Genomic DNA, 12,484 nt, shown 5'->3' on the forward strand with positions numbered 1-12,484 from the left:
CGTCAAGTATCAACACTCCTTTTCTTCAGAGGCATATGGTCTTCTGAATAGTCATATATCATGCATACTCGCTGACTGTGCTATCATCGCGTTCCCCGGCATTTCACCCCGGCCAACGCCATCAGGCACCGTCTGTCGGCTTGCCTTGGGTTATAAAATCGATTAGACATGTCCTCTTCTACAGGTACCGGAATACCTTCGACTGCCATGAATACTTCCGCACATTCACCATCTGTATCCTCCGTGAATCTATCTTCAACTGAAAGTGATTATGTCTTGCGTCTTTTCCGCGGCCTTCGACGCGCGGAATCGTATGCCTTTTACCTTGTCCCCGAGCGTCTTTTGAGGATAACCGGATATCGTGAACTGCAAGCATACGTGTGGAATACATTCGGTGTTGGACGGGAAATGCATGCAATAGCGGCGGCAACCGAAGCTGCTGGTGAAGCTGCGAGAGAGGCTGCGGTAGAGGCCGCAGCCCAGCCTGATACTGGCATTCATTTCACGGATCTTTTACAAGGTGCCATAAAGTTCAGCGGCTTTTTCTCCTATCTCACCAGTCGGTGGTCGCTCGCATGTTTCACAGTGGTGAGGATTCCTATGATTTGGTTGACTCGGGCAGAGGTTCTAATTTTTGAAAGGCGCTCGTATTGAACAGGATCACGATATATGCTTCTACAAGGAGACATTTACACTTAGACTGGATGAGACGACTGGCTTTGCGCATCATCCCTATTCTACTCTTCGTTTCTCAAATACACTCCCTTCTTCGGGCAATTAAATGCCAAACGTCGCCTGACTACCCGGAACTTCGGTATGGTACGCCCGGGAAGAGTCTGCTCTTGGACCATGCTGGACAAGGGGGATTCCTCTATTCTCTAAGCTCTACTTTGCTCCCATGGGAGACTGACCAGCATTCGTGCAATGCCTTGGGCATGAACCGCGTGGGTTCTGACATACCAAACGGCACGTTTAGACTATTATGGCCAGTTTTTCTGCGAATATGCTTGAGCCATTTCGTGGAAACTCTATCAAGCTCTCTACAGGGGAGGCCTGTTGTCGCCGAGGGAGGAATGTCTATTTTTGAGCATTCGCTCTCTTTCGCTGAAGCCGAGTCGACCATCAGCCAATCCTTAGGTTTAGGGCCCTTTAGCTCACCTAAACCAAGCACGGGCGGAGACGGCGGTGGTGAGAGCTCACGCTCATCGCTTCATATGCTTACAAAATCGCAAATACTGGACCGAATGAATGTCACTCCAGAGTTGCTGCTGATTGCTCTGATCTCTTGTTGTCATTGCCTGTCCTCCAATGTGCTCGATGTTCTTGGCAAGCAAAGCAGATACCGCCTTGTTAACACCACTTTCTGGGGTCTGTGTTTTATGGCGGCAATGACATGGGGCCTTGTTAGTGGATCTCCCCCAAACAGTGACGGGTTATCAGTGAGATTTCCGACCGTTTGCGTTGTCGGCTTCATACCGCATCTCATGATTCTGTGCGGTATCATCGTGTGTGCCGGGATCTACTCAATCGCTCTCGTAATAACTGCTTTCTCTTTGCCTTCCGATACCCCTCAGCAGTTGACTCTCCGACAAAGGTTTCAACTGGCGCATGAAAATATGCAAGGGTCCAATCAGGTTGGCAGTGTGCGACTGAATCCCCACGAGGACTTCTATAGTGCTCTCCTTAGGATCGGTTACACTGCCTTAACGGCAGCGAGCGAAGCTGTCTTCCTCAATGAGGGAAGAAGTGTCGTTGCGCGTAATATGACATGGCTAGAGGAGGATAGGCTCGCAGAAATTGAACAATCTCGCCGGGTGCGCTCAGTGCAGCAGGCCTCTGGTACTTTACCGGCGGATTTTCCTTTCGAGAATCGAGAGCTTGTTGCCTTTGAAGTTCAAGAGGCCGCCTCTGAATGGGAGAGTGGTTATGGCAAGGAGAAGAAATTTCAGAGGCCTAAGAACAAGCCACGAACGTCAAGATACCAAACTAACCCTGGCGGTGTTGGTGCCTTCCGCGGTCTCGTTCGATGTTACCAAGGGATTTCCTTCTTCCGCGCAATCTTCTATTTGATGTTCAGGTGGGTGACAGTCGCGTCCGATAAAGCTTTATCCCGTGTTGGGATTACTGCCCGGCCTCAGTGGGTTAAAGCTATTCTACGGAGCAAAGCTGCGCAGGATAACTCGGGCAAGACTGAACCTGAGTCTTTGGACTTTTGGATACTTACGGATGAGGGAGAGCTAGAGCTGCCCGAAAACCACGAATTCGACGTCGAAAAAGAGATGAGAAAGAGGGAGCGGCTGAACGCGGGTGACTGGAGTCCGTCTGATGAGCAACGCCTAGATGAGAAGCTTTATAACTGGTGGAAAGCAGGGGGCTCATGGGGCAATGAAGATCATACCTCGGATTACGAGTTGTCTGAGAACGATTGGGATGACACGACTAGCGTCGTATCTACCGTTACCACCGACTCCGAATGGGAGGATGAATCAGATGGCCGACGCACGCCCACGCAGACTAACCCATTTCCTAATGAATACTACAGAGAGTCTACCCCAACGCCCGAATCCCTAATGGACGTTAGCTCTATTGCACGTCTCCTTGACCCCCCTGACGAAGCCACACGACAGGAAGCACGGATTTTGGCTGCTCACCTTAATGCTGGGCGAGAAGGACGGGTCCTGACGAGACGTCAATATCAGGCACAGATTGAACGGCAGAGGGCGCAGGTGCTGCTAGGTCCGCATCGCTCTCGCCTAGCAGCAGGCTCGCGTGACGGGAATCAAAAGCCCAGCGCACAGGAGGAGTCCGAGATCTTAGAGAAACTTATACTGGACAAGCGCTCTGCAACTTTGGCGAGCGCGGCCAACACAGAACAAACATGGGAGACCGGCGCGTCTGGCTTAGGGTCCAGCGGCCCTCCATGTGTTGTCTGCCAAACAAATTCCCGCTCCATTATCGTCTGGCCCTGCCGGTGTCTTTGTATATGCGAGGATTGCAGGGTAAGCCTGGCGATGAACAACTTTGGAAGCTGCGTGACTTGCCGGCAGGAGGTGGGCGGGTTTGTACGATTATGGGTGCCGTAGGGTTATTATAGTAGCCCTGCGGTCACTTGTTTCCTGTTCTTGTATCTGATATCCCTATTCACTACTTTTCGGTCATAATATATCACTGCGGGGCTTACTGAAGTTAATTGTTATCTTTGGAAACATGCACTATTCTATCCTTACCTTCAGGTTCAAATCTTTTGAGCCATCCAGGACAGGCATCTCGGCCTATACGAAAAAACGTCTAATATAAACGTGGGTATGTCAGAACCCAAGATCTTCTACATCACCATATTGCCGATGTTCAAACTTTGTCCTGCAACTGAAGGGTGAACTCTGACATTTAGCCACACTAGTTGTGTTATGCCGTCTGGTGATGAATCTTCTAGACCTGGTGTGTTCAGTGTTAAGAGGTGTGGTGGTCATTCACCAAGCAAGCATACATATGTACTTGCATTCTTTTACCCTAGTATGCATTGTCAATCAGTATTAGTTTTGTCTTCGTTGTCTTTCAGGCAATCCTCTTGAATTAAATCCTCCTGAATGTTCCATTTTGCTAATCATTATATTGTTTCTAGTATAAAAGATACCCTGTTGTTAGGACCTTGACACGCCCCTCCGCACAGTTCCCTGCACCCACTATGTCTTCCATCAATCGCGGAGAGAGTGACCCTCACTCCTCGGGGTATGAGGGCGATATCAGCGACCAGGTCTCTGAGACTCGCGCCGTTGCCAATCCTGACACTGTCGACGAGGGTAGCAGCGAGACCAGCGAGACCAATGAGCTTGAGACTGGAACCATCTGGATAGGCTGCGATGTGCGCGACGCCGGTCCAGGAGTTCAAAGCGATGAGGATGCCGAGTTTGGAACCATTGTGATCGGCTGTTCTATTCGTGACATGGGCTTCGAGAGCTACCAGGCATATCTGAACGCAGATGACCAAGCAACGGTTGAGCACATCGAGAACATCGACGAGATAGCGGACGTGGAACACTCAAGTACTGCGGCCATTGACGCCAACAACAAGAAATTGATAAGCTGTAAGCAACAATCTTGTCATTTATTTCTTCCCCACCTCTTTTTCATTTTCTTCTCTTTGTCCTTGTCTTTGCTTTTCTTCTTGGTCTTCTTCTTGTTAGCTTTCTTAAGTGGACTAGATGGTCTTTGTTCGACTAATGCGTTTCCTATCTCTGCATTGTTGTCTCGCGCCCCTTCGCCACGGGCTTCTTTATGCTTCTCATGATTTGGAATGGGATCGTTGCCTTCCTCTTTGGAGTTCGCTCGCTCAGGTGTGTCTCGAGACGATGCAACATCCTACACATTCCAGCATGTCAGAGCCCATCCGCATTACGTATTCATGGCAGCATACTGATAGTGAAACCTCACAGAAACCGGACACTTACCGAGTCCGATCCTTCTCCTGTCAATCCCGCAGCCTGAACCAGACCCGCCCAATATCCAAACATCCAATGACCCCAGGCCCAGGGACGGACGCGTTTTCTCAAAAATCCGTAGGCCAGCATTCCCAGTCTTGCTGTCATCTAAGCACGTTGTCAGCACCGATTACAATACAATCATAATATTGGAAAACTCACAACCAGAATAGCCGAGAAAAGAATGAAACTCACCAAAGCCGACAAGACAAGATCCCATTTGGAAAACAAGATTTGAAGAGGTCCGTCTCCCCCAAGGACGAGATTGTCAAGATATTGATACAAAATCCAACCAGTATGCACAACGTAAAATACCCATGAAACCAAGTCTGACACCATGACGAGGGTGACAAAGATAACCATGAGGTACGCTTGGAGGCCGTGGCCAGAATTGGGCTGTGGTGCTGGTTGTCTGAACCTTTGGAACACGGGAGACATCTTGGATTTCCTGTTTCTTTTTGGCTGGGCTCGTTTAAACGGCCGGCCTTGTTTCGGGAAGTTGAATGTCATTTTATGTTGGAGGCCGGGCTTGGAATCTTGGCTTGCTGGCTCGTTGATGGGTTGAGGAAGGCGCGATGAGACTCAGTGTAAAAAAGGAAGGAACAAGGAAGTGATAGAGAGAGGCCAAAATCATCATGGTGATAGTGTTCTCGGCGACGACTAATTGAGTGAGAAATGAGTGAATAGGCCCCTCCAAATGGGGTAGATTCATAATAGCTGCGTGAAACTGAATCTCTAGCCTAACAATGACTTATGCTGATCTAGGGGTAAGGATGTGCAGGTAGAAGCTTGGATTGTGTCAGTCTTCTAGCTCAAGTATGAGTGAGGGCTTTCATACAGAGAAGTAAGTAATGTGCAGACATGCCTCCAACAAAGGCATTTTCTTTTCATTAGGCATAGATGGGCTTTCACCTTCCATTTCATTTCCTAAAATTACTGAATGGGATGGTTAATGTTTGATAAGTGCAGAATATTTGATATTGAGCCAAACTCCTCCATCAGCAAGCATACATTTCCGCCATTATCAGAATTTTAACTCAAATACCACCAATTTGATTCTCTTATCTTGTCGCCCGGCAATCACTCGCTCGATCGAAAAAAAAAAAGCCAGTATCATGACCTTTTACATCAAATAACCAGCTGCAATGGCAGCCGCCGCCCCAGCTAACCTCCCTCCGGTGCGGAAAGACTCAGCTCCTCCAAGGAACGGTGGCGAAGTACTAATGACATTCGGCGTACTCAGCTGGCTCGAAACACTAGGGGAACTTGGAGACAACGTCGGCGGAGTCGTATCGGTCGAAGTAGGAAGCGTCATCATCGGACCGGATGGGCTCACAGAGCCTCCTGGAGGAATCATAGTCTCATGCTCACCACCTGTTGGTGACGGGGCAAGGCCGCTTTCTGTGATTGTAGTTGTGCCACCGTCGACAGGTGGGACGGAGATTGGGACGCCGGCACTGGAACATGCAGTCATCACGATGTTGGAGACGGCTTTGAGTTGAGTTGGTCAGTACATCGAAAGGAACGGGTATGTACAGTTATTTTAAGATGAATTTTTGGACACTGAGACTAACAGGACTGGTCTTGCTCGCTGCAAGATTGTTCGACACAAGGGGCCACTTCGGAAACGAGCGCAGGTTGGCGGCAGTGGCAGGCGAAATCGGTTAGAGAGGGGCAGCCATCATTGGACATGGCGCTGAGAAAGCATTGCAGCTATTGTGATGATTAGCATCGGCCAGATGAAAGAGGTCGTATGCGTTTGAAGACTCACAGAGCAGGAAGGTAAGTCAGGTAGATCCTGGGCTAAAATAATGCTAGCCCTTAGAAGTAGTGTGGCTGCAACGTAAAGCTTCATTCTGGTAAGGCTCTGAAAGAATTTTCTGACCTGGATTTGGGGCAATAAGGATACAGGACGTGATATATGGCGTGATCGAAGAACGACCCGTCCTGCGAGTATCAACTCACTTTATACGCCTATTGACGGCCATACGGCTTGCCCCTTAGAGTTGGAATCACATGCGACGTAAAGAAGGCGTTCCGTATAAGGCCGGTTATTGGGTACCATATTCAAGAATTATCCCTGGGGATCATGAACTAGAGTTACGCGCTGAGCAGTGACACAGGCCGATAGCTCGGAAGAGGCGTGGTGACATGCGCTATGATGGCGCAAGAGGTGGGCTTGACTCCGAACTGTTGAGCTATGATGGAGCAATAGAGGAAATGCCATTCAGTCCATGCAAAGAGGGGAGCAGCTGTGTGGATGTGACGTGACATAAAGTCCGTGCTGACGGTTCACAACCAGGAGAAGGTTGCTACCACTCGTATAATAAGAAACTGGAAAGAGCAGGTCTTGTCCGTATGTAGCTGGGAGACAGAGCTGGGAACAGGGTATGACGAGCCAATATGAGATAAAAAAGGGCGATAAAACATGGCAAGTGGCAAGAAATGCGGCACATTTGCAGGTCATTGAGATCCAGACTTTGAGAGACCTCCGGCTCTTTTCCCTTGTGCGATAATAGCCAAAGAAAGCCATTTTGTCTGCTATTATGCAAGTTACGGGCATTACTCTATCAGACCAAATTAGTGGTCACGGATGCTTTTCGGTACCAAAAATAGTGCTCATGGTTGAAGAAAGTAGGGTATGTACAATGTTCTCCTAACGCCATTCCCAGTCCTGCTTTCGAACGCCAATATACGTCAAGAAACCTCCCTCTCAATAATCCAAGACAGACCGTTATATCCGTGCTTAAGCGGCGATCATGACAACAGTTCGTCGATGTATGCGCGCTGCCCAGCGGTGCCTTCCTGCTTAAGGAGGAGTGAGAGTACCTCTATTGGAGGGTTGAGATTGAGGGAGTGTGCCCGCCTCCATCGCTTTAGACGGGCGATCCCGATGCAAGGCTAGATGTTCGTCAGTGAGAGTTCACTTCCAAATGACCAACGGCGATCATCGATGCGTTAAGACGTACCCCATACTGGCTAGAAAGATCAAAATGCCGCAAGATCTTTTCGTCCAACGATAGGCCCTCTTGATGAACTAGGAATGGTCAACAGAGCACCCCGCAAACCAGATAAGGAAGTCACCGACCTCTAGGCCCTCGACTCTTCGCCTCTTCTGCCTTCCAGTAATCTTGAAGCTGCTTCCTAGTAACTTTGGCCGCTTTCTTATCCTCCTCCGATAATGGTTGCTGGATTTCTGCTTTGGCTTGAGCCCTCACAGCAAGCTCCGCAACATGAGGCTGCTCGGGCTCGACCTTGGATCCCGGGACATCGATTGACACATCTTTCGACACATCCTTCTCGCGAACTTCTGCAGTAAGGTGCTCGAGGGCTTTGGTTTTCTCGGACGGTGTCGAAGGCGCAGCGGACGGCTTTGTGACTCTGGACTTTGCCCCAAAGGATAGAACGGGCTGATTTGAACGGGCGGAGGCGGTGTTGCCTCCTCGACGACGGGCGGGCGGCATTCTGTTCAGATCTGAATCTATGGACGTGATTCAGACGGCATATAATCGTTTAAAAATCACGCTGGAAAATGTTGTCGAGATTCAGGATTGACGAGTGTGCGGAGGTGAAGTCTGGCTCCGGCCTGTGGGGGAACGATGTCATTCCTTTCGTTGCGCGGGCAACCGGTCCAGATGGACGGTCGGGCCTCAGGCGACGGTGCGAAGTAATATAAAACATATACGAAGTAATGCACACCAGAGATATACGAGCCAAGGGTCTTTTCTATGTTGATTTACCTGAGGATTATGCGGTATGGCAGGCTTGCTGGCTGCGCTGTCCTACAAGTACGAAGTACGTAGTGTACGAGATTGAGAGCCTCATCATGGCTGAGACAGTCTACTGCAACTAGTTGGCGATACGAGGAGATATAAATGCCGGTTTCTGGGTAAATGCGTGGTTGCAGTAATAATCTGAGTATATTGGTGCTGGTAGGATCGATGGACGGCCTTCAGCCTCGTTTCAGGTCTGACCCCCCAGGTTCGACCGCGGTCAGACCTCGAGTCAGCGTCTGTAGTGGAAGAACGCCGATCTTATCAGGCGGCAGGACGGGGCGCCCCTCGGCGTCTCTTGCAGGTTGTCCTGTACACTGTAGGTACAGTACTCTGAGTAAAGGAGGATAAGATGAATATCCACTACGATGACGTTGGGAAAAAGCAATGATGATCGTCGGGGACCGGCTCCAATGGCTCTTGGCTCTCGATACACGAGGAGTTAGTTAGCGAGCACCGAGTCGGCAGAAGAACGGTTTAACTGAAGAGCCGGACGATACGAAAAGTTGTGACCTGCGATCACCTAATGACCTAGTGTGACTGTCCTATACTTCGTATGGTCTATGACCAATCGACCAACAAGCGAGGCTGGTCTGCAGGGCACTCAACTACCCAGTCCTTACTACTCTGAGTGAGTCCCGAATCATTCAGCTTCCCCACCACGCCGGCACCACCAACAATCAGCCCGCAGTACTTTGCTCTAACTACTAGCCGCCCTGAACGCCCCTCTGCGGCTCCGTCTTTCCATCGTGCGTTCCTACGTCTCTTTGAGACATCGAGCCCCTTTCCCGCAACCTAGATCATCCTAGTCTGTTCCTGTTCTTCTCGAGGCGCCTTGGTTCTGGCCGTGCCTGGACCTCGACAGCCGCTAGGTATCATTCCAAGCCGTCGCACCACCGTCAGCGTCGCCGGATCAACCAGCCCTCAGCAGCCTTCAGCAGCCTCAGCAGCTCTTTCGCCGCGAGCCCTCTATGAATGCTTCAAGGCCATCGACGCCGCCGAGTTTGATTAGTCCGCACTTACTCTCTGAAGCGCATCCCCAACACCTCCCACCCGCCGATGGTGGTGCGGGAGCTGCGCTCTCACAATGGCCGCCTTCGTGCGAGTGTCGGGGCCTCCAAATGGCAACTTTCTAATTGGGTACCCTGGGATTTCTGCTACTATGGTACGCTTTACACAGTAGGATTCCGCTGGTCATTGCGCTTACAGTTTCCAGCCTCGTATTGAAGGCAAAGTCGAGATTAGGCCCAGTGTCGGCATCACGGCTCCCGTCAACGTATCCCTCGTCACGGTATCTCTCGTCCGGCGAGAAACGATCCACCCGTCAGCGGATTCCGTCGCGAAGAGACGTCTAGCGCCGCCGAGGAAAGAGATCTCCGATACCGTTGGGAAGGAAATGCTCCTCTTCCGTTGTCCGGCTGGTCGGGAATCTGAGGAGGTCTTATCAATGGATCTGCCATTCGTCCTGTTCATTCCCTTTGGACGAGGCGGTCCGGACGCATCCAGGCGAGTCCCTCCGGCTAGCTTGCAGCTTCCCAGTCGCACCGCGGAGACGTTCTACGAGATCGTGGTGATGGTACAGCAAGGCCATTCGGAGCAAAGGAAGTACTCGTTTCCGGTACCGATCGCACGGTATGACACGCTATCGACATTTGGAATGTACAATCGCCCCGAATCGGCGGAGAGTGTATCAGATCATCTGGTGACGTTGGGTATTTCTCTACCGCGATGGTCATACGGGCCCCTCGATCCTGTCAGCGTCTATGTTAAACTGTCCCCGAATCCCGACTGGATCAGCAAAGCTAGAAAAGTTACGATCAACAAAATCACAATCGGCATTGATGAGGAGATAATCTACAATCATGAGGGCGACGAGCCTCAACGGAAGGTAAAAACATTAACGAAACGGACGGAACCAATTGGTGTGAAAATGCCTCCGACAGGGTTCTTGACGAACATGGGCCTGGTGTTCCCAGCAAAGGATATGCGGGATGGAGAGGGCATACTCCCTAGAGGCAAACCTGGATTTCCCACATACGCTGTTAGTGGGTTTACCACAACAGCAAGTCTCTACAAAATCGAATACTATTTAACGGTCAAGGTTCGTGGTGCGAACCTCGTCCAACATGGAATGCCCACGCTAACAATTAACAGGCTCATTTAACATCCGCTCGAGATATCATTATACGACAGCCAATCGTCGTGTGCCCTCTTGACCACGCTGGATGTAAAGAGGAAATGGAAGCAATCGAACAAGCAGCACGAGAAGCTGCCCACATTAACCCCGACAACCCTCTTTTACCTTTACCTTCAATAGTCCGACCGTCGGACCCCAACGGTCTCCGCCATCTAGGAGTCGCGATTGTCGGTAACCAGAAGAAGCCTCTGATAGATTAGGCCGACGGAAAGCTACGCAACTTACTCACTTCAGCTTGGATGAATACCTCGCGATTAGGCACCAACCGAAGATCTTACGCTACATTTATCACTCCGGCTGCCTTGATGCAGACGGACCTCCAGATACGTGGTTAGCTAGCGCCACAAAATCGGCTTGCGCTGCACGGCGTTTTCACCACATTACATATACACACAGGCCTACGTGTCGCCGTACAACACTGCAGCCTGTGAAGCAGAGACAGAAGCATCAGCAGGCCAGATACGTTTCACGAATGCATGGTTTACGGAGTTTATACCTATTTCTGGCATTTTGCTTTCTCTTTATTATTCCCTTATTGATAGCTATACCTTTATGTATTTACTGTCTTTTCTCTGGTCGGATCACTGAACTAGGGGGTGCTGGGTTTTGGTCCTCTTCTTTCTTGGTTTCTTCGATCATGGCCGTCAGAGCCCCTGGGATAGGAGTAGGAGTAGAAGTCTGCTGAATTATCCCTTCCACGCTGGCCGCTAACAAATTACTATTTGCTGTTCTTGTTCCAATATAAAGCTAACTTGTACTAGCTGATTTCCAAGAGTGAATTAGTACAATTCCAGTCTTGGGATAGTGGAGTCACTGTACATAGTAGGGCCCGACACCATTAAGGTAGAGCACACTTAAGACCATGTCTTGTCTTAAACTCCATTACGCCTCAGAATCGCGAGACTCCCTGTTAGCCTCGTCCTGCCGCAAAAACCTGACGCTAAATTCGACCCTAAGCTCCCCTCCAGGAATCCTCCAAGTCCGCTGACTCTGCGATGGCTCGCTTTGAATCGAAGCGAAGCATCGCAGGGGAAAGAGAGCCAGATGAGCTAGCCTAAAGTTCTGGTTAGTCCGCTAGGAACCCATAGGAATTAGGAGTGAGGTGTGTATAAACAAACCCAACAAATAACCCGGCAATCAACCCAATACCTAGAAACACAATTACCGCCCTCGCGGTCGCCGCAGCTCCGCGATCAGGAAGCCACGAGTCAGGAGACTGGTTGAAATTCAGGGCCAGAGCCCCTGGCACTAATACAAGGCTGGAGAATGCGATTGCGGCGTCGATGGGGAGGTTTAGCCAGAGCCAGAGCGGGCGACGTGCGTGCCTAAGGCGCGCCAGGTTGAGTGCTGAGGCTAGAAAGCTTAGAATACTCTGTGTAGATCTTTCTGTAAGTGACTTTCTTTTGCTTTCTTGCTGGTGTAAGGCTAGCCTTATACGTACAGTGATAGCGAGTGAATGGATGCGCGTCGCAAGATCCCAGGATAGGTAGAAGCCCCCAGGTCCAGCAATGTCGATTGAGCTGACTGTTAAGTATAAGACAAAGGCGGGGACAGAAAGGGCCGCTGAGAGGTGGGTGAGGACAACTATCGTCCGATAATATGGCTTCGCTGGAGCAGTGGTAACCGAGTGGTCTTGGGAAATCTGATACTCGTTGGTCTCTCGGGGCTCCGACTCGGCCAAAAGAGGGGTGTTCTCTGAGACGGAGGCCATGGTCACGATTGTCCTTAAGTAGATGAGGACGTGTAGTAGATAGATAGAAAATCACGGTTTAGATGGTCCGTAGCCGAAGTTGGTATGAGACGGATGGCTTCCCTGGCTTGGAGGAGCTGGTTCTTTGTCGCTACTTGACCCAAGAATCCACGAACAATCTGGATAGGTAGGTCGTAGAATTGACTAAATCGGAAAGCTCTGAGGGCACATATATCCGATCCGCAGGTGTTTTGTGATGTTTATGATCGTAGTTGGAGTTGGAGAGTTGAGCCCCTCGGGCACCGCTCCTTTTCGCACTACACTAGGCACAGCAGGCGCCGAGGGA

At 50.3% G+C, this 12,484-nt stretch overlaps 7 protein-coding genes across 7 annotated transcripts, besides 1 other annotated feature; 3 read left to right on the top strand and 4 right to left on the bottom strand.

The window, feature by feature from the left end:
• Positions 1-12,484: part of a sequence feature (contig 1.40 402..150763(1)) that runs on past both edges of the window.
• ANIA_02442 (putative ubiquitin-protein ligase (Asi3)) lies at positions 169-3,187 on the top strand (the record flags this gene model as incomplete). The annotated part of the gene is made up of 2 exons (XM_654954.2): positions 169-530; positions 659-3,187. The coding sequence occupies 2 exons, from the start codon at positions 169-171 to the stop codon at positions 3,081-3,083; spliced, it is 2,787 nt and encodes a 928-aa protein (XP_660046.2). The 3' UTR covers positions 3,084-3,187.
• Positions 3,686-4,202, top strand: ANIA_02443 (uncharacterized protein; the record flags this gene model as incomplete). The annotated part of the gene is made up of 2 exons (XM_654955.1): positions 3,686-4,085; positions 4,195-4,202. The coding sequence occupies 2 exons, from the start codon at positions 3,686-3,688 to the stop codon at positions 4,200-4,202; spliced, it is 408 nt and encodes a 135-aa protein (XP_660047.1).
• On the bottom strand, positions 4,428-4,916 carry ANIA_02444 (uncharacterized protein; the record flags this gene model as incomplete). Its single annotated transcript, XM_654956.1, has 2 exons — positions 4,428-4,586; positions 4,674-4,916. 2 exons carry the CDS (start codon positions 4,914-4,916, stop codon positions 4,428-4,430), a joined length of 402 nt encoding a protein of 133 aa, XP_660048.1.
• On the bottom strand, positions 5,440-6,333 carry ANIA_02445 (CFEM domain-containing protein; the record flags this gene model as incomplete). Its single annotated transcript, XM_654957.2, has 3 exons — positions 5,440-5,969; positions 6,053-6,191; positions 6,250-6,333. The coding sequence occupies 3 exons, from the start codon at positions 6,331-6,333 to the stop codon at positions 5,602-5,604; spliced, it is 591 nt and encodes a 196-aa protein (XP_660049.1). The 3' UTR covers positions 5,440-5,601.
• Positions 7,236-7,942, bottom strand: ANIA_02446 (putative DNA polymerase delta subunit 4; the record flags this gene model as incomplete). Its single annotated transcript, XM_654958.1, has 3 exons — positions 7,236-7,379; positions 7,448-7,515; positions 7,567-7,942. The coding sequence occupies 3 exons, from the start codon at positions 7,940-7,942 to the stop codon at positions 7,236-7,238; spliced, it is 588 nt and encodes a 195-aa protein (XP_660050.1).
• Positions 9,021-10,648, top strand: ANIA_02447 (protein artE; the record flags this gene model as incomplete). Its single annotated transcript, XM_050613049.1, has 3 exons — positions 9,021-9,416; positions 9,468-10,352; positions 10,406-10,648. The coding sequence occupies exons 1-3, from the start codon at positions 9,339-9,341 to the stop codon at positions 10,646-10,648; spliced, it is 1,206 nt and encodes a 401-aa protein (XP_050468891.1). The 5' UTR covers positions 9,021-9,338.
• On the bottom strand, positions 11,007-12,159 carry ANIA_02448 (uncharacterized protein; the record flags this gene model as incomplete). Its single annotated transcript, XM_654960.1, has 3 exons — positions 11,007-11,173; positions 11,598-11,820; positions 11,890-12,159. The coding sequence occupies 3 exons, from the start codon at positions 12,157-12,159 to the stop codon at positions 11,007-11,009; spliced, it is 660 nt and encodes a 219-aa protein (XP_660052.1).

The sequence above is a fragment of the Aspergillus nidulans genome, chromosome VII (assembly GCF_000011425.1).
Source record: "Aspergillus nidulans FGSC A4 chromosome VII".
Lineage (NCBI taxonomy): Eukaryota > Fungi > Ascomycota > Eurotiomycetes > Eurotiales > Aspergillaceae > Aspergillus > Aspergillus nidulans.